Raw genomic sequence first — 18,163 nt, 5'->3', positions numbered from 1 at the left:
CAGCTTGCTCACAGGGGTTCTAAATACAATTATTGTTTAATTATTTAATTTCTATACACAATTTATAATAATTTTAATCTAACTACACAATGATCACTCTAAGACTTTATAGATATTACAGTTTCATTTTTTGTTTTTGTTAATGCATGATTTCCTGTAAAGCTGCTTTGAAATGATGTGTGTTGTGAAATAAAAATGACTTGACTTAAATTAATCGAATCGAATATTTGGCCACTGCAAACTGGAGCAGGTCAATTATTTGATTTGAGAATGAATAACAAGTTATATTTCAATCTCTTCATCATACAAGGTGATCATATAGCTTCAGAAGACTTGGAATATAGGCCATGATTCTTTACATTTCATGAGATTTTCTTTAATGTGTTTTTTGTGGTGGTTTTGTTTGTTGTTTTTGGAGCATGAGAGCATTAAGGTGAGTAAATAATGACAGTGACCTGTTTCTTGAAGGGGCACAGGTTAAGGTACCTGAAAGTGAGAGCTCCCCTGTCTGGCTTTCACAGTTTCTAATGAGAAAAGCTCCATTCTGGTTCTCATCAGACAGCAGCATCTTCTCAGCATCCAAGCGCTTTGTTTCTGGAAAATACCATCTGCAGTGGAAGAGCAACAACAAAAAAAAAAAAAATGATGCTGACACATTATTTGAATAATTCTTGATCTAGAAATCAGTCAACATTTGAGATAACATATTGAATGTCACTCTTTCTTTTGAAGATTTTTATTGATCAAAGTGTGGTTAGGATGGAAGAAAAGCAAAATAATTAGGCTTCTCAACTTTTAAAAGGGAGAAAATATTTCCAACAATCTTTTGTTATGACATCAAAGGCCATGTGTCCAATCAAACTCTACGGTGTTGTGGCTTAAATTCACCTGTCACATGGTAATATGGCTAATACCAATAAAAAAAAAAAATTTGCACAGCTTTTATTCCATGTGTTGGCCTAGTAAATCCCATTTCCGCTGCTGTTTATGTATTTACACAATTTATAAATTTTCCAATTCAGCCTATGTGTTGTTAATAATTTAGCATAATATTGGGCCTATGCAGTTTATTATTGAAATGTATGATTTTAAGGAATTGTATTACATTTGTGTGCTTTATAGTGTTTCCTGACATAAAGTAAAATATTTCTTCCACTGACCATGATATCAAACATTAGTAGCACAATAAACTGTGTAAGGCCTTAAAAGCATGCACCAGTCAAATGGAAACATGAAAATCCACACTCAGACACCTAATGAAGTGACTGAGCTGGAAAAACTGGAAAGTTGTTGCCTCCATCCATCAGAAACTATTCAGAGCACCAAAATGACATACAAAACACGCAGCTCTCAAGTGTGTCATGACATCAGTGACATTGCTGATCTAATCTGTTTTGTTCTAATCAAGTGAGTGACTGGGCCTGCCATAGGCTCAGACCCTCTCACATTCCTTCTAAATTCTCCATAACACATTTAGCTAGTCTTTTTTTTTTTTTTTTTTTTAGAATTTATTTGTATTACCATCATTAATTAGCAGTGTGCTGGTTGTAAGCACTATGAATCTGATTTTATTGACACCCATAGTGCCCAATCATTAACAGACTCTGAATTCCTCCTGGTCAGCCACTGAACATTAACCAGTTTCCCTTTAAGAAACAACAGACAGTGCAGGGACACTGTGTTACCAGCTTCCTCCAGCAATCCCCATGCTATCCCTCTTGCTGAATATCTCATTACAACATCTCCTTTAACCTTGAAGGCCAGCCCACTGTTTCTGTCTGTGCACGTAATAAAACATTCCAGAGCAACTTTGTCAACAACATCTAAAACATAAACACATTCAGCCCCGAAGCCAATGACTTTGTTTAATAATGTAATTCTCTCACACGTTTTTGAAAATATTCAGTATAGACTCTGATGAACGAAATTTAGAGCCACTGCGTACCTGCTTATCATCTGTTTGGAAATCAGGTATACATATGGAGTTCATTCAGCAACTGTAAAGACACTGACACATGCTGTACCTGTTCTGCTGAAGTCACCTCTGTAGTCTTAGAGAAACTCAAAATCTGAATCAAGTTTTTATCAAGAATCAAATTTATAGGGTACAATGGATCTAAAGGCTCCACGGGGTAAAAGGCTTTATTGATTTTATTTTCTCCCAAAACACTAAATGGCAACAAAAACTACCAGAACACTTTCCTAAACACCTGTTTGTCACTACACTGCAACATTTTCCTGATCCATGAGATCTTTGCGTGTGATGTTTATAGGTTGATTTTGAGGCAATTTGATCTATTTTTATTTTATTTTATTTTTTTAAATGTTGCAAATTTATGTAGCTAATGTAATTTTCTGTTTTGTTTAAGGTCATTAAATCAAACATTTTTCAACAACTGTCCTATAAGTGAACGGATAGTATTTGGGGTAAAAGACCCCTATTAAACACATTGTTTTTCTTAAAGCTACACTATGTAACTTTTTTTTTGTAAAAAAAAAAATATTATTAATGAGAGAGTGCAACAAAAATCCATCTTCCAAACTAAGTCTTTACTTTACCCAAATACACTTTGATAAACCTATAATAATGATTTATATTTTAGAGCTGTCAGGATGGATTTCGCGGGAAATTGCATACATACGTCATTCGCCCGTGCGTGTTGACATCATATCCATACACAGAGAAAATAAGCTCTGGTTACTGTAGCGTGTGTATGGTGTGGGAGTAGCGCAAACCTGAAAGTTTGTTGTCAAAACGAACGAGAAAATGTTTTCATTCAAAACGGCAAAACTTCGGGGAATCACCAGTCGTAAAAACAAAGAAACCCCAAACAGAGCAGAGTCTACAAGCAAAAAGGGAAAGCGGCAGAGTTTGTAATAAAACCCGAATCAACATCGGCTTGGCTTTCCAGAGGTGGCGACAACTCAGAGATCTGAAAGGATTTAAAAGCGACCCAGAGATGGCTTTTTTATTACTCAACAGGTAAGATATTTTATTGATATGGTTTATGTATAGTTTACATCTGTGTGTGTGTAGTGAAATACAATAATTATACTGTAATCAGTGCAGAACTTTTCACTTGCTAGCACACGTGTGTATTTTTCTTTATAACGACAATCATATATAAAAATAAATCCTTTAGTCCTAGGCTTGCCAAGGACATGTGAGTCTTGAAATTATGTTGACCACTGGTTGGTAACAACGACAATCTATAAATTAGTTACTAATATGGAACTTATCTGCTCAGATGACGTTTTTGGATATCCATCTTTTCCTTTCTTTCGTTATTTATTTGTCCATTCGCTCTGATAAGATGCCCTGTATTCAGCATACACCAGTGCCTTGAACCAAACTCATCCACGCAGAGGAGCAGAGCTAAAGCACAACTTATGCTATTACCAAAACAATGTTCTTCCGCAAGACACATGCAGTTTAATTTTTTAACCGCTAGAGGGCCAAAAGTTACATAATGCAGCTTTAAGTGGGGCGAATAGATTTATTATGAAAAACATTCAAAGTGGGCTCACATTGACTCATCCAAACATAATAGATATTAGTTTGTTTATAGAATACTTGAGATGTAATAAAATGCCAAATGTGTTTGTGACGAGGAGGAGGGCGGGGCCGGGCTGTGACTACGCACACCCAGCCCCCAATCGGGCTAACCAGCCGAGGAGAGGGATAAAAGCAGCTGGATGCAGCAGTTCGAGAGAGAGAGCCACACGCAGCTGCCTTGTGTGCATTTGTGTTTTGTGTCTTTATGTTTTAATTTTACATTAAATATTACTTTAAATGTTCAGCCAGTTCCCGCCTCCTTTTACATTTTAACCCCCGTTACATTATTTATTTGCATTAGTTGACATATTTTGCCTTATAACTATTGACCCGGTATCTATACAATATCACTTTAAACCCCCTAGGAGCCTTTTACCCCAAGCGAGGGAGCCTTTTACCCCAAGTGTGGGGTAAAAGGCTCCCTCGCCACCTTTTTTTAAAAACTGAATTTTAACTGAAACAGCCTTCCATTATTATTAGTTTTCACAAAAATTATGTTGCTCCATCTATTTTCAATAAAAATAAATATTTTTTTGTGACCTTGATACATTTTGTGACCAGAAAAAAGCCAAATTTCTTTAAGAGGTGCCTTTAATCCCGATGTACCCTGATAATAGTTTTAACAGGTGTGCAATGCAAGATATGATATAAAGAGGTTCATGAATTATTTTAATCTCTGTCTGATGTGATGTTCCATGGACTCTGGTATAGGCAGACTACAGTATGATTAGAAAAAAATAGGATGTTGGAAGACAGGAGATGGGGGTTGGGGTGTTGTCTGTTACTATAGATTGTAATTTACTGTTACTGTAGACTGTGTAATCTATGTATAGGAAGCGGCAGAACTGCAACTCTGTACATATGGTAAATGGGTCATTCCTACAATTTGGTGACATTCCGGCTTTGAAACTTAAAAAAAAAAAAAAAACATACTTTTACAAGTTTCTTCATGTTTCATCATTAAAGGGACATATTAAAGATTGTATTAGTCATACTGGTCAAGCTAAATGACTTAAAAATTCAGATGTCCATGCAGTTAAATAGGCAGAATCAGGGTGGACAATAACAGGGTGGACATTCAGTGGATAAATAAGCCACTACATGGTCTGTGATTGATATCTAGGAAACATATTTGTAAACTAATATTTATGATTTTATTTCTGTTAGCATAAATACTGTATATATAAAATTATATGAATATCCCATATATCTTCCCATAATAGAATGGACATTTTGTACTTGACCACATATCACTAAAACCGCAAAATAAAGGAAAACATAAATAAAACAATAGAGCTATAAACTTCAAATAACTCAAAGTAATTTTACAGAGTGGGTGATGTACACCTCCAGTGTGTGTGATGTCATTTCCTAACATATATCTTCAACTAAATGTCATGGTATCATGACATAACAGGGTGCGCAATAAATCAAGGGACACACAAAAAACCTCCACTATCAGTGTTAAAATTACTAATTTACCACAAATTAATACTTGTTAGTGAGAGAATGAACACTAAACTCTGTATGTGTGGGGAAAATAGATATCCAATGATTTAGCATGTATTTTTGTCAAAGATGTTTGATGTGCAGTTTTTGGGACATGAGAAAATGAAAAGGATTTCAATTATTTAAAATGTAACTTTTAAGCCCACAGAAGTGTGTAACATTATAAAAAGTCTTTATTCTTTTTAACAAGCCTATCAAAATTGTAATCTGGTGAAATTAAACAATATAAATACCACACACACATGTAATGGGAACTTAAATGTCAAAGAATTGTAGGAATGACCCATATTTACAGCAGTGGTGGTTCTAGAGTGAGGGCCCGGGAAGGCCCCCTCTGACAGAAGCCTGGCCCCCCCATGTGCCCCCCCGGTCGGACGATGTAACACTCACAGTTCTCATTTGATTAGTGTTGTTGTTTTGGCAGTAAATAGTGTTGAACATAAGGGAAATGTAAGAAAATCATGTTAAGTGTTTTAACTAAACCTGTACTACTGTACTGTTCTTTTGAATTAATGCAGTAATGCAGTTTGAGGCAGCGGGGGGGCGTGATCAAGCATCCGTCCGGAGAGAGAGAGAAAGAGGTAAGGGCGCTTGCATCCGAGCTAGATTATGTTTAACACCTGTTTCTAATTCCAGTGAGCATGGGGAGAGCGGCATATAAGCAGCCACGCCACCAGCAGAGAGGGGGAGAGAGTCTGGCACAAGGAAGGCCACGGTGCTCCTGAAGCTGTTGCGTTCATTCTGTTGTATTTGTGAAGCTGATGTGTTTAAGTGACTATGTGCCTGTGAAGCTGATGAAGTTGAAAAGCACAGAAGTGGCCGATTAAAAGTCTTACCTGAGCCTGGAAGACCCACTTCCCTGTGTTCTCCTTCCCTTCTGCTGTGAAGTTTGTTACACAGTTTTTCTTACCTCTCTCTCTCTCTTCCAGAACAAGCTATGACATATGCAATAAAATGTAATGGCATGTCATGAATAGGTGCGTTTACATCTCTGTTGTCCTCTCTCATCAACAAGGCGTTTCCATCCGCAGAACTGCCGCACACTGTTCGTTTTTTTGTTTTTGGCACCATTCGGAGTAAATTCTAGAGACTGTTTTGTGTGAAAATACCAGGAGATCAGCAGTTACAGAAATACTCAAACCAGCCCATCTGGCGCCAAAAATAATGCCATGCTCCAAATCACTGAGATCACATTTTCTCCCCATTCTGATGGTTGATGTGAACATTAACTGAACCTCCTGACCTGTATCTGCACGATTTTATGCACTGCTGCCACATGATTGGCTAATTAGATAATAGCATGAATGATTGTTGGTCTAGAGAGAAAGAGAGAGAGAGAGAGAGAGAGAGAGAGAGAGAGAGAGAGAGAGAGAGAGAGAGAGAGAGAGAGCTTGTACTCACAAAGAGCAATTTCTAGCAAATTTAATAATTACAATAAAATAAAATAAATAATAATAAAATGTAGCCTATTGACTATATTCACATGACATTTCTAGGCCTGGAAATCCTAATTTTTAAATTCCCTGACATTCCCAGGTTTTCCATGACCATGGAAACCCGGCTTGTGTGCCACAGAAACTCACGGTTCAGCATCTAGGCTTTCGACGGGCACAACATAATTCGCAGGAATGTAGCCCTTCTTGTTCGCTGAAATCCCGGTGATTCCTCTCGCGTACCACCAATCTTCGCCTTTATTGAGTGGCTCCAGTGTATCCCCTGCGTGAAAACTCAAATCTTTCTCCGTGCGCGCCGCGTAGTCGAACAGAGCAATGTAAACGGAGACCGGTTTCTCCCCAGGTATCGGCGGCAAGACCCTGGTGGCTGGGGGCTCCGTGTCGTAATTTTTAATCACTACAATCTCCCCTTTCTTGGTGGTAGGTGGTGTGTCAGTCTCCGACTCTCTGAAACACGAGATAGTATTCTGACAGCACAGTAGAAACCTCTCTCTGAGATCTTCCATCGTGAAGTTATTGATGTGTACATAAATTCAACTGAAACAATAAATCGCACTTCACTCATCCAATCCACATAAAGACGTTTCATTTAATTCCAACAAGTTTTGGTCTAACTGTGACAGAGAGCGTTAAGTCCATTGTGTGAGCTTGGGGAAACCCTTGGTCCAGTGTAACGAGACAGCACAGTCCTGCCGACAGTAGAGCTTACGATTTACTTTTTGCGGTCAAATTTCCTTTCTCATTTCCTGGTCACAATATTCCTCAACACCTGTCAGCACCGTGCGCTCCAAAGACTTCAGTGTTATAATTCATAAAGCTCACTCACAGAGGGTAAACAACATGAAAGCGGGACTTATTGCAATGACAATATATCAAAAGTGAATCAGAAATGCTCTTTTAAAAATTTTAATTTGAGTTGTCTAGTGATTTGCATTGTGGTAGGCTATAAGTTCTCTTTCAGTTGCCCCATAAAAACCTACCAGCAACGTTCTGGGAACGTTAGTTTATGATTTTAAAAATAGAACCTACAAATAATCAGAACGTTCTGTATTTTCAGGTTTGCCCACTGATGTGTGGGTTTGCCAAGAAACTGTTTAGCAGAGACGGGCCACTTCTATAATAATGAATGGGAGAAATTGGAACGCCTAACCAAGAACCTCTAGCGCCCAACGGTCAACGGGTGTAGAAAGGAAGTCCCGCCTTAAACGTAATAGAGCCAATCACCTTTAAGATACAGACATCTCCTGTCAATCAAACTCGAGAAAGCGCATGCGCATTAGCAAAGCAAGCCGTTAAACAGCGTTTTTCAGTGTAATCTGAGGTAAATATGCACACTTTATGATACCAATGTTGTCTGACTTTACTGCTGATTTGAAATATGTCGTTTAAACGTAAGCTTAGCAAACAGTTTTTGAGATTTCGGTGTTCCCCCATTCAAGTAGGTAGGAGATGCACTGTCATGACTGGAAATAGCCTCCCGGGAGCGTTCCAAAGATGGCCGCCAGCGGATTGGTTTGCTAGAGACACTTTAGTTTGCTACAGAAAAAAACCTACCTGCAACGTTCTGGGAACGTTAGTGTATGGTTTTAAAAATCTAACCTAAAGAGAACATTCCTAGAACGTTTGGAATTGGTTCCCATAAAAATGACCAAACAGGAACCATATGCTAACTTTAGGTGAATGTTCTGTGTTTGCTGGGTATTCCAAAGACAAATGCACGTTAATCACATATAGTTTCTGCTCAATTTGCGATTGTTCTAGATTTTCTTTTTTTTTTTTTTTTCATCATTTTGATGATATTCCTTTTTGATATTGATAATATTACATTTTTGTCAAAGACTGGAAAATCACCTGAAAGAAAGATATAATTTATTCTTTTATGATAGACCTACTCGGTTCATTTTACAGTTGTTAATTATAAGATAAAACGTTAAACAAACAACTTTACTCAGACAGATGTAAATGAATGGCTGTCCAGTCATTTAGAAGTGGTGTCATACATGGATGCGTATTTATGGTAATACAATGAATATGAGACCTGTTCTTATTCGCGATACGATTATGCGTTGAATGTGTTATTCGTTGATAACAAAGCATAACAAATAAATAAATTAATGGATGCGCATTTTGCGTTATTACGGTAACAGCACCCGGAAATGCGCGAATGTTCAGATATTCTTCAAGTTCACACAAGCAAGCATAATAATAAGATTCGTGTAGTTCATATGAATGAATCTGAAACCACTACTGTAGTATTGCCGCATTAAGTGCAGATAATCTGCTTCCCGTCTAGTGGTTTCCCTAGAAACACGATTTGTAGTCTTTTGTGACAGCGTTGCCGCTGCTACCCTACGTGCTGCAGTACCGACAAACACATTGGAGGCTCCCGCTACCGAGCGAGCTGCATCGACAGCTTTGAGTCATCGCTGTCATCGCAAGCCATTTCCGAGTCTGGAATCACCACTGTTCACATATTCCTTTTCCTATCGAGGCGATACCATGAGTGAGTACTTCTCGCTGTCAGAGTGTGATGTCATTGGCTTTGATCTGGACCATACTCTCTGTCGGTACCATTTGAAGGAGACCTCCAGGGTGAGTCGGACCGGCATCGTGCATATCTCACAAACGACCTTAAACACATCAGTAGGGCTTTCGAACATTGTCACCTCCACAACAAAACAAACATGTAACATTTGGCACTGATGTTAAAGTCTCTGGTTGCGGAGGTTTTAATAAATCAGAAATGCACGCGCACGCAAATGCGTATTGACCTGTTCCATCTCCTTTCCATTACTGGACCTGATCGGAACAGTCGCGTGAATGTGTGCTTGCATGATGCACTAATATAAAAGCTAGGACTGTTTGACAGGCCGTGTCAGAGAGGTGTCTCCTTTATCTGTAAATCTAGCAGCCTTTGCGTTAAATTCATCTGTCGATTAGTTTGTGGAGAGCAAGGAAAAGTCTACCTATAGTAGCGCGAGAGGAAGCTTCAGTGTGGTTAAAGGCCATCCGCATTTGAATGTACCTCTTGCCAGTGCTTGCATTTATTTCTCCATCTCTCTGTGTGCAGCTGATCTATGAGAGTTTTGCACGGTATTTGGTGGAACATAAAGGTTATGACAAAGAGCTGCTTCATTTGACACCTGCTACTTGGGATTTCTGGTGAGTTATTGCAGCAAAACACACATGCACGGTTATTAAAAATATTGAAAGAACCTGCATGAAACTAGGCTCTTCATGACTGGTTAGTTTTAATTTCACACCCTTGGCAATCAGTAATTGACTTTGACACTAGTAATCATTGAAAGTGTATTGCAATCATAAATTGCATTTAATGTGAGAATTAAAAGCCCATACAAAGCAGGTGATCCGAGACATCACGAATAGCATAGATCTCAATGGCAGTAAAGGGTTTCCAGGGACCCCTAAAGCAAAGACTCCAAAGAAAAGGTGGTGTTTGCTCTTAATTTTCAATTAAATCCATGGCTTGCTCAACCTTGATAACTATAAGGCATAACTCAGAGGTATGGCATTCTATCAAGATTCTGGATAAATGAGAAGTCCTTAATGCTTAAGCAGGATAAGGATTCGTAGCACATCTCAAACATATCACAGACTATCTGTCAAAGATCTGAAATGTCATGATTTTTCTTTCCCAGTTTTTAGATTGCAATTAAAATGAAAATCTCAAAAACATGGCTTTTGATAAATTGAGTCTTGTTTCAAGCAGGTGTACTTGTCACTTATACAAATATAAAGTAAACATAAATATTGGGTAAAAATATACCCATATCATTATGTCATCTATTTAGGCTGCTTATTTCCGAAGTGATATGTTTTTATTTACCTGAGTATGAGCCTGTTTGTCTCTATAGTACACAAACACAGTTGCATGTTGTCATGTGACTAGTTTTAAAGGTCTTGTGGTGGACCTTGAGGAGGGGAACCTGATCAAGTTGGCAGATGATGGTACTGTCTTGCGGTAAGGCAATTATTTTTTAATTTTAAATTTTTTTATTTTTTATTTTATTTTTGGAAATATCTGTACACATTGCGTGTTTGTGAAACAATGTAAAAAAATAGTTTTAATAGTTTCTTTTTCTAGAAAAAGACAATTGGATGTAAGGAAATGCTCTAAGCTGCTTTTAACCTGTCATACTAAGATGTTATTCTGTTTATAAACAAACTTACTTGTAGGGCAACTCATGGCACTAAAACCCTAAGCCCTGACGACATAACAAAGCATTATGGTCCTAAAAGAGAATGGAAACATTTTCATTGCCTTAATACCTCATACACTCGATCTGGTAAGTTTTTAAGATTTTATAATCTTTTCAGATGACAGGATAATTTTAACAATTAATAGAATCAGAGAATTAATATTTATGATGTATTACATATTACTATATAATTATACTTAAAGCTGATGTGTGTCATTTTTTGTGTGTGTTGAAGTTCTGTCTTGTACCCTAGCTTAATATCCAGAATCAACTATAAGTAAGCCATTTGTAGGCAGATTTTACCTAAAAGTGTAACACCGTGGCTCTGTAGCACTATCAAACAGTTTGTTTTAATGGCCCGTCAAGTCTGACACAGCAACTTTGGCTCAACCAATGGTTTGAATTTTGGGGCAGGAATATCTCTGTATGACAAATGAGAGCCAGGGGGTGTTTTTTGTAATCTGTTTAAAAACAGTGATTATTTTTGCAGTTCCATTTGGTGACGCTAGTGTCACATAAATTACACATTTCAGATTCAAGTTCTGCATTTGAAATAGAGCATTATTTTCAAATAGCTGTTCTTACTTTGCAGCAAAATACTATTTTTATGACAACTATTTTGACCTCCCTGGTGCTCTTCTCTGTGCGAGAGTGGTGGACATGTTGCATAAGGTAAAAATAATTAAAACCTTTTCTGAAAGGCTATATTTCTATTTCACTGTATTAGCCAGAAGGGTTTACCTAGTAAACATATGTTTATTTGTTTGTTTGTATGTTTTTTACCATAGCGAGGAGCTGAAATCACATCTGAATTTTGGAAAGACATTGTTGCTGCCATTGACCATAATTACAACACATCTGCATTTCGGGGTATGTAGAGAAAACCCTTGTTTATAATCAGTATGTTGTACAATGTAATTAAATTCTAATACGGTGTAATCCGAGGTCTCATCCATAGAGTTTGGCAGAACATAGTCTGATTTATAATAATGAAAATAATTTAATTTTTATCTTTTTTTTTATTATAAATTAGCCTGTCAGCCCAAATGTTTGCTTTTTGTTGTAGAAAGAATTTAAGGTCAGGGATTGAAGGTAAGGGGCACTTACCTTTGCGATAAAGCAGCACTTGACCTCGGATAGCATTAGCTCTGAACTACAGTGAAACACAAGCAGCAACACTGGCACAAAAACTTTATTTGTGTTGGGTAATAAAATGCACATATTATTAAACACCTTGTGAAATATTACAGAGTTTACTGGGAAAAAAACAACAACAATTATTATTCACTTTTAATCCATTTATACATACATTTTTAAATATCCTGGCTGGCTTAATGTTTCTAAAAAAGGCCATTGTGTGCTGAGAGACTGAATTTTCCAAACATAAAAACACAGGAAATTTCTGCTAAAACAAGGCAAGCACAGAGCACCATTTCAGTACATTAATATCAGTTCAGTTTTTTAGGCAGATGCGATAGGTCCATTGTCTAATTTCTTGGATAATTTTATGTTGTTTTTATTTCCATAACATTTGAGATTTCCTAAATATTTCCATACAAATCAGCCTTAAGTTGATGTACAAGAAGGTAATTCAAGCTACAGACAATAGATTTCTAAATTAGTCATCCTTTTATATTCTCTTTGACTAATGACAACAGGAACATTTATGTATAAAAGCAGACAGTTGAATTCGAAAGTTTGAGGTTTTCTTGAGCATGTTTATCACGTTGAGGCAATCAAAAACCCAGAGAAAGAACAGTGTACATTTTCATCAGCATAAATGCCATTGGACTGGTCATCTGGAACCTGGATGTACACCGTGTCATGTGCATGCAGCATAAGGACAGTACTGCCAGACATCTGATCAAGAAAACCCTTGTTGTATTCATCATAAGAGAACATGACTGGCTCTCTATTTTTGTAAAGTGCTACCAAAGCATTTGCCCCATTGACATGCATATGGAAAGAGAAGTAGTAAAGTCCTGGAACCTGACAGGTGAACACACCAGTATTAGGATCATAGTGGTTCTCTCCATTGTACACAATCTGGTTAAACACAATTGGTGTTCCAGCATTTGGATAAGCTGTGGTAAGAAGAGCTGTGAATGCTGACATGGGTGCCTTCATCACCTCATGACTTAAAGGCATTGCCATTTCATGGGATTTAATTGGCATGCTTTTCTCATGGTGGTAAACAATCTCGCCTGCGGGGCCGGGGGGCCCAGGAGGTCCTGGTGGACCTGGGAGACCATCATGACCTCTGGAACCAGGGATCCCAGGAGGACCTTGAGGTCCAGCGATTCCTTTAGCCGTGAACCCTGCTGGGCCAGGGGGCCCTGGGAGTCCTGGATGGCCCTTAAGCCCAGGTGGACCCTCTGGTCCTACGGGGCCTACCGGACCTCTCGCTCCAGGGATGCCATTTTCACCCCTGCCACCTGGTTGCCCTTGAAGCCCTGGATGTCCCTTATCTCCTGGTGGTCCCTTGCTACCTGGGATACCTGGAGCACCGGTAAATCCTGGTTCTCCCTTGGGACCCTGATGTCCCATGTGACCCATTGGGCCTGGGGGACCTGCTGCACCTGGAATACCGGGTTTTCCTGTGAAGCCTTGTGCACCCTGATCACCTTTAGCACCTCTTGACCCTGGTGCCCCAACCATACCAATATCACCTTTAGCCCCCTGTGGACCTGTCTCTCCTTGGAATCCCCTAGAACCCTGAGGACCAGATAGACCTGTTGGCCCAATAGCACCTGGCTGACCTGTGTGTCCTATTGGCCCTGGCTCTCCCTTTTGGCCTGTTGTTCCTGGAGTTCCTGAAACTCCCCGTTCTCCTGGAAGTCCAGGTGATCCAGGTTCGCCAGTTCCTGGCAGACCAGGAGCTCCTGGTTGTCCTGCTGGTCCTTGAGGACCTTTTTGTCCCATTGGCCCAGGCATACCTGGAGCGCCATTCTGGCCTGGTTTTCCAGGTGCTCCTATTCCAGGTGCCCCTGTGTGACCCTTTGGGCCTGGGATGCCCATAGGACCTGGTGACCCATCCCTACCTGGCATTCCTGTCTTTCCTGGTTCTCCAGGAAATCCAGCTGGTCCAGACTTTCCAATTCCAGGCTGACCAGGCTGACCAGAAGGCCCCTGAGGGCCCATTGGACCTGGGCCACCAGGTCCTCCTGGAATACCGTGGCCGGGATCTCCTTTGTGACCTGGTAGCCCAGGAATTCCAGGCTGCCCCTTTAAGCCAGGTTCTCCACGAGGGCCCATGGCCCCGGGAAGACCATGTGGTCCAGGCTTTCCAGGAGAAGATATGCCAGCAGGTCCTGGTATTCCAGGTGATCCTGGTGCTCCTCGTGCACCTTGGGGTCCTGCAGGCCCAGGATTTCCCTTCTCACCTGGAAATCCAGGTGCACCTGGTTTTCCAGATGAACCTGGACTGCCAGGTTTACCAGGTGAGGAGTAGCCTGCTGGACCTGGTGGTCCAGGTGGGCCCATAGGTCCGGTGTATCCAACACCATTTTTTCCAGGAAAACCTGGTGGGCCAGGTGGGCCGGGGGGCCCAGGTTCACCTGGGGAACCAGGGGTACCAGGTGTCCCAGCAACAGCTAAAAAATAAAATAAAAGTTATGAGAATTGTGATTAGATCACATCACATTAATTTATCTCTTATATAATCAGTATATTAAAAACTCTCTTTTTAAAATTGCTTTAAGACATTCTTAACACACACTATTGGCCATGTGATATGCCGTGACTAATCTAAGACTATTTATTATGATAAGATGAATTGCCATGCTTATTGTCACTAGTTATTTTAATTATTTAAACATAATTTTATTATTAATTGATTACATTACCATTTACAGTATATGAAGTTAGAAATAAGTTAAATCCTTGCAGGGTCCTTTGTGAGGACTATCTGATTATGTCAGCTTTTATTGATAATGAGAGCTGTCATGGTCTACTGGCTTTAGGGATTGATCAGATGGCCAATTTTCTTTGCCACTTGCATGTTGTATCTCACTAGTCATTTAGCAAACATGTTTAGGGGCAAAAAAATGTTTTCATGTTGAAATAATAAGTTAGGGTATTCATTTGAATACAGAACTGAATGAATCTATTTCTGTTGTTTGATTTATGATGAGGTATTTGGATACAAAAGAGGTTGTGATGGAGCAGTGTTTATGGACAGAAAGAGACTTCACATGTAGTAATTAAAAAACTGGGTAAAATCATCTGATTATATATTTCTTGACCTAATTCTTTTTAAGAGCAATAGCAGCTCCTTGTGAGTACCTGTTCTACAGTATTTGTTTAACTCTAGCTGTCCAGCAGGCAGACTTTTTATTATAAGTGAAAGAGTGGCTGTGGCTCAGAGGTAAACCTATGCTATGTGTTTGCACCCAGGAGATTTCAAGCGCTGTGGCTATAGGCAAGTGTTTATTATTATTTATTTATTTATTTATTTATTTTTACAAAATTTAGTACATTATGACATTAAACTGTACAAAGAGTGAAGAGTGTCTGAGGCTCAGCAGATTCATCTGGCATAGCTGATGCCAAGACTATATGTTAACATTATGCAAGAATTGTGGAAGTTTACCTTGGAAACTTTTCTTTTTTTTTTTTTTTTTTTTTTGCTGGCAGACATAAAAGTGTTGTTTTGAAGTTTGTAATTTGCAGCTTTTATAAAACCACATAAGCACTTTGAGCCAAAGCTGAATGACCAGGCATTTCCCAAACTGCAAGTGACTCCACATGCTGTGGTCAACAGCTGTGTGGACTTAAACGGAACCATGATTTTTACATCTGAGTGTGTATTATGAAATATAACAACAGGTTTAACTTCCTGCACCCACAGTGTTTGTGAAAAATACTAATTTTAGCCATTAGGTATTTCTGACAGAGGTGATGCTCAATAGAATTGTGATTCCTTGACCATCTAGAAAGCACTGGGCATAGCCTTTTTGTTCTGTTTGAAATGCTAAAGATTGCTTGTCGAAAAATAATTGTGTAATTAAACACCACCATTTGAGTTATTTTGGGTGTGCCTGTTGTAATGTGGTAGCATCTGTTTTGGAGATTTTCCAATACCCAGATGTAGAAGATTGTATGAGAACCTATTTAAATGTTGTAGTTTTTCAACTGAAAAGCATTAAACAGTGTTTGTAGTCATGCACGTTGCACAGTATCGAGAGGATTAATTACTCATTCTGGTAGTTAACACGTTCTGGGGAGAGCATGCACTTTGGCAATTACAAAAGGGGTGGAGACCTAAAGTATTGTTTGTTGTGTTTTGTGAATTTCGATAATGATTGAGTTTTAGGCATGCACAGGATCATAACTGGTAGGAATAAATGGCTATTATGTCTAAAAGCAAAGCAAGCTTTATCAAAGCAGCACAAAATTATTGGAAAGACTGAGGTAGCCTGCATGGCCGCAACAAGAATGACTAATTTTATTTGTGTAAATGTATATATTTTTGGCACCCTATGTGTGCTAAGCTCTATTAGTGTAGTGTCTTCTAACATTGGACCTGTAAACTGTAACTATACTACGAATTAAACAGTTGTAAACTCACCATGAGATTTTGTATGATAAGGCTGTTTTTTCACATGATAGTATCTCTCAGGGGTTGCCTCAGCCAATACCACAAGGAGAAGAAGAATGCTTGTTACTCTGAGGTCCATTTTCTGAAGCTACGCCTGCAAAGAAATGATGAAATGAATGAAATAATTAATACAAAATAAATGACACACATGTCCCTTTCATAGCAAACAAAACTTGAAGCTTAAGAAGCACGTTATTGCAGAATACCTAAAGATACTGCATGCAATGTACATGAAGACCAAATTGCTTTTATAGCATCAAGTACACACTCATGAAAGCCTCATTCAGACTGCAGAGACAGTGAATGCGGCCCTGGACCTCTACATAGACATCATACATAGATAGGCACAGTAGCATCGAAATAAAAATTTCCCACCCGACCCAGCAATACCAGATGTTCTCACAATGGTATTCTGCCAGAGCAGTGGGCCATAGAGTGGCTGTACCCACCAGCAGGCTGGCGCTCCAAAAGTCAAAGGTGTCGGGCTTTGGTCCCGGACAATCTGTAGATCCTTACGTTTCCAGTCTGTCCTTGGAACTCGTGTTGTTCACAGGAGTGGATTCCAACTATTTATACCAAATTTGCGTCTCCAGCAGCACCCAGAATCTCCCTCCTCCTCCTCCTGTGATGTCAGTCTTAATGAAGGGTATAGTGTCTCTTGTGAAGCATGGCAGTTCAGCATAATTTGGTACTTCCCATCATTTTAAAGTCCATGCTTTCTTTGATCCTTTCTGTTTTTTTATTTTATTTTTATTTTTTATATGCATCAGGTGTGTTGTATATGTATTATGGATTCATTTGCTAATTAAGTTGATAATTCACCCAAAAATGATAATTCTGTCATCATTTACTCACTTTATGTTGTTCCAAGCCCAGATGACTATATTTCTTCAGTGAAACACATATGGACATGTTAGGCGGAATATTATCCTCAGTAACTATTCATTCACCTTTCTAAGAAAAAAGATTCAGTAATAGTGAATGTAGTGAACTTATGCATTTAAGGGTTTTAAATGGTCTTTAATTGTTTTTAATTATTTTTAATTTATCTCCTTTTGGGTCCATGGAAGAAAGAAATTCATGTGGGTTTGATACAGTATGAGGGTGAGTAAATGATGACCGAATTTTCTTTTTTGAGTTAACTTTCCCTTTAAGTATCAATAGAGCCTTATAGACATAATAGATAACTGGTTGGAAGAAGCATAGGGTTATAGATTCAATGCTTTCCAAACTTTTTACCTCTGTGGTGATTTATGTCAGCATCAGTGTCAAACCTCAGCTCAGAATATGTGGATTGTGTGGTTATTTCTACCTTGGAACAGCAGAGGGCAGAATTGATGTCTAATGGGGCCTTTTGTGGGAACTTTTTACACTAGCCACAGGGGTCATGATTTGATTTATTTTTAGGATCTTGATGACAGGCAAGTGTCAGAGGAATAACAGTGGTGAAGTTGAGTTTTACTTCTGTAATTAAGGTTAATACACAGCATCTGTCAGTTATATGTTCCAATCATTTTCCCATGCTGTTTGGGCTTCTTGAAGTTTCACAGTTTTGGATTTAAGCATTCATTTTCTTAATTCTGCTTTAACCCGTAATGTGGAATGAATTTGAGAAGACTGTCTTTACTGCAGGGGCTCTGATGCTCTGGCCTGTTTAATTAATGTGGGAGGACTGATGCTGTGAGTGGCTTCAGGCTTTTTTTCTAGAGCAGGTGTACTGTTAAAAAATAGCAAAACCGCACTTCACTTTCCATCTTCTTTACTTGGATGCAGTCTGACTTCATCTTAGAAATATCTTGATTTCTGACTGCTTAAACAGAGGGAC

At 38.8% G+C, this 18,163-nt stretch overlaps 3 protein-coding genes across 5 annotated transcripts in view; 1 reads left to right on the top strand and 2 right to left on the bottom strand.

Moving 5' to 3' along the window:
• LOC127415827 (tyrosine-protein kinase SRK2-like) overlaps window positions 1-7,205 on the bottom strand; it is a 36,931-nt gene extending 29,726 nt beyond the window's left edge. For both annotated transcript variants that reach the window (XM_051654806.1, XM_051654807.1), the window contains exons 1-2: window positions 6,649-7,205; window positions 487-608 (exon numbers count right to left, since the gene is read on the bottom strand). In XM_051654806.1, coding sequence (XP_051510766.1) covers window positions 487-608; window positions 6,649-7,025 — 499 coding nt within the window. In that variant the 5' untranslated portion in view covers window positions 7,026-7,205. The remainder of the gene's footprint in view (window positions 1-486; window positions 609-6,648) is intronic.
• Window positions 7,206-8,691: 1,486 nt separating this feature from the next.
• The window catches only part of LOC127415840 (5'-nucleotidase domain-containing protein 1-like), an 83,122-nt gene continuing 73,650 nt past the window's right edge, over window positions 8,692-18,163 (top strand). For both annotated transcript variants that reach the window (XM_051654830.1, XM_051654829.1), the window contains exons 1-6: window positions 8,692-9,111; window positions 9,590-9,681; window positions 10,430-10,501; window positions 10,717-10,826; window positions 11,332-11,411; window positions 11,528-11,609. In XM_051654830.1, coding sequence (XP_051510790.1) covers window positions 9,019-9,111; window positions 9,590-9,681; window positions 10,430-10,501; window positions 10,717-10,826; window positions 11,332-11,411; window positions 11,528-11,609 — 529 coding nt within the window. In that variant the 5' untranslated portion in view covers window positions 8,692-9,018. The remainder of the gene's footprint in view (window positions 9,112-9,589; window positions 9,682-10,429; window positions 10,502-10,716; window positions 10,827-11,331; window positions 11,412-11,527; window positions 11,610-18,163) is intronic.
• Window positions 11,914-16,899, bottom strand: LOC127415808 (collagen alpha-1(X) chain-like). Its single transcript, XM_051654766.1, has 3 exons — window positions 16,788-16,899; window positions 16,309-16,432; window positions 11,914-14,332 (listed from the first exon to the last, which is right to left on the bottom strand). The coding sequence occupies exons 2-3, from the start codon at window positions 16,415-16,417 to the stop codon at window positions 12,462-12,464; spliced, it is 1,980 nt and encodes a 659-aa protein (XP_051510726.1). The 5' UTR covers window positions 16,418-16,432; window positions 16,788-16,899; the 3' UTR covers window positions 11,914-12,461.

The sequence above is a fragment of the Myxocyprinus asiaticus genome, chromosome 25 (assembly GCF_019703515.2).
Source record: "Myxocyprinus asiaticus isolate MX2 ecotype Aquarium Trade chromosome 25, UBuf_Myxa_2, whole genome shotgun sequence".
Taxonomy (NCBI): domain Eukaryota; kingdom Metazoa; phylum Chordata; class Actinopteri; order Cypriniformes; family Catostomidae; genus Myxocyprinus; species Myxocyprinus asiaticus.
Note: the sequence above shows the minus strand (reverse complement) of the source record. Positions and strands in the feature narration are given on the sequence as shown.

Coding starts and splice junctions, on each gene's coding strand:
- LOC127415808 (XM_051654766.1), bottom strand. CDS start 16,417: ATGGACCTCAGAGTAACAAGCATTCTTCTTCTCCTTGTGGTATTGGCT. Junction 14,333..16,308: donor TTATCATACAAAATCTCATG/GTGAGTTTACAA, acceptor TTTATTTTTTAG/CTGTTGCTGGGACACCTGGT.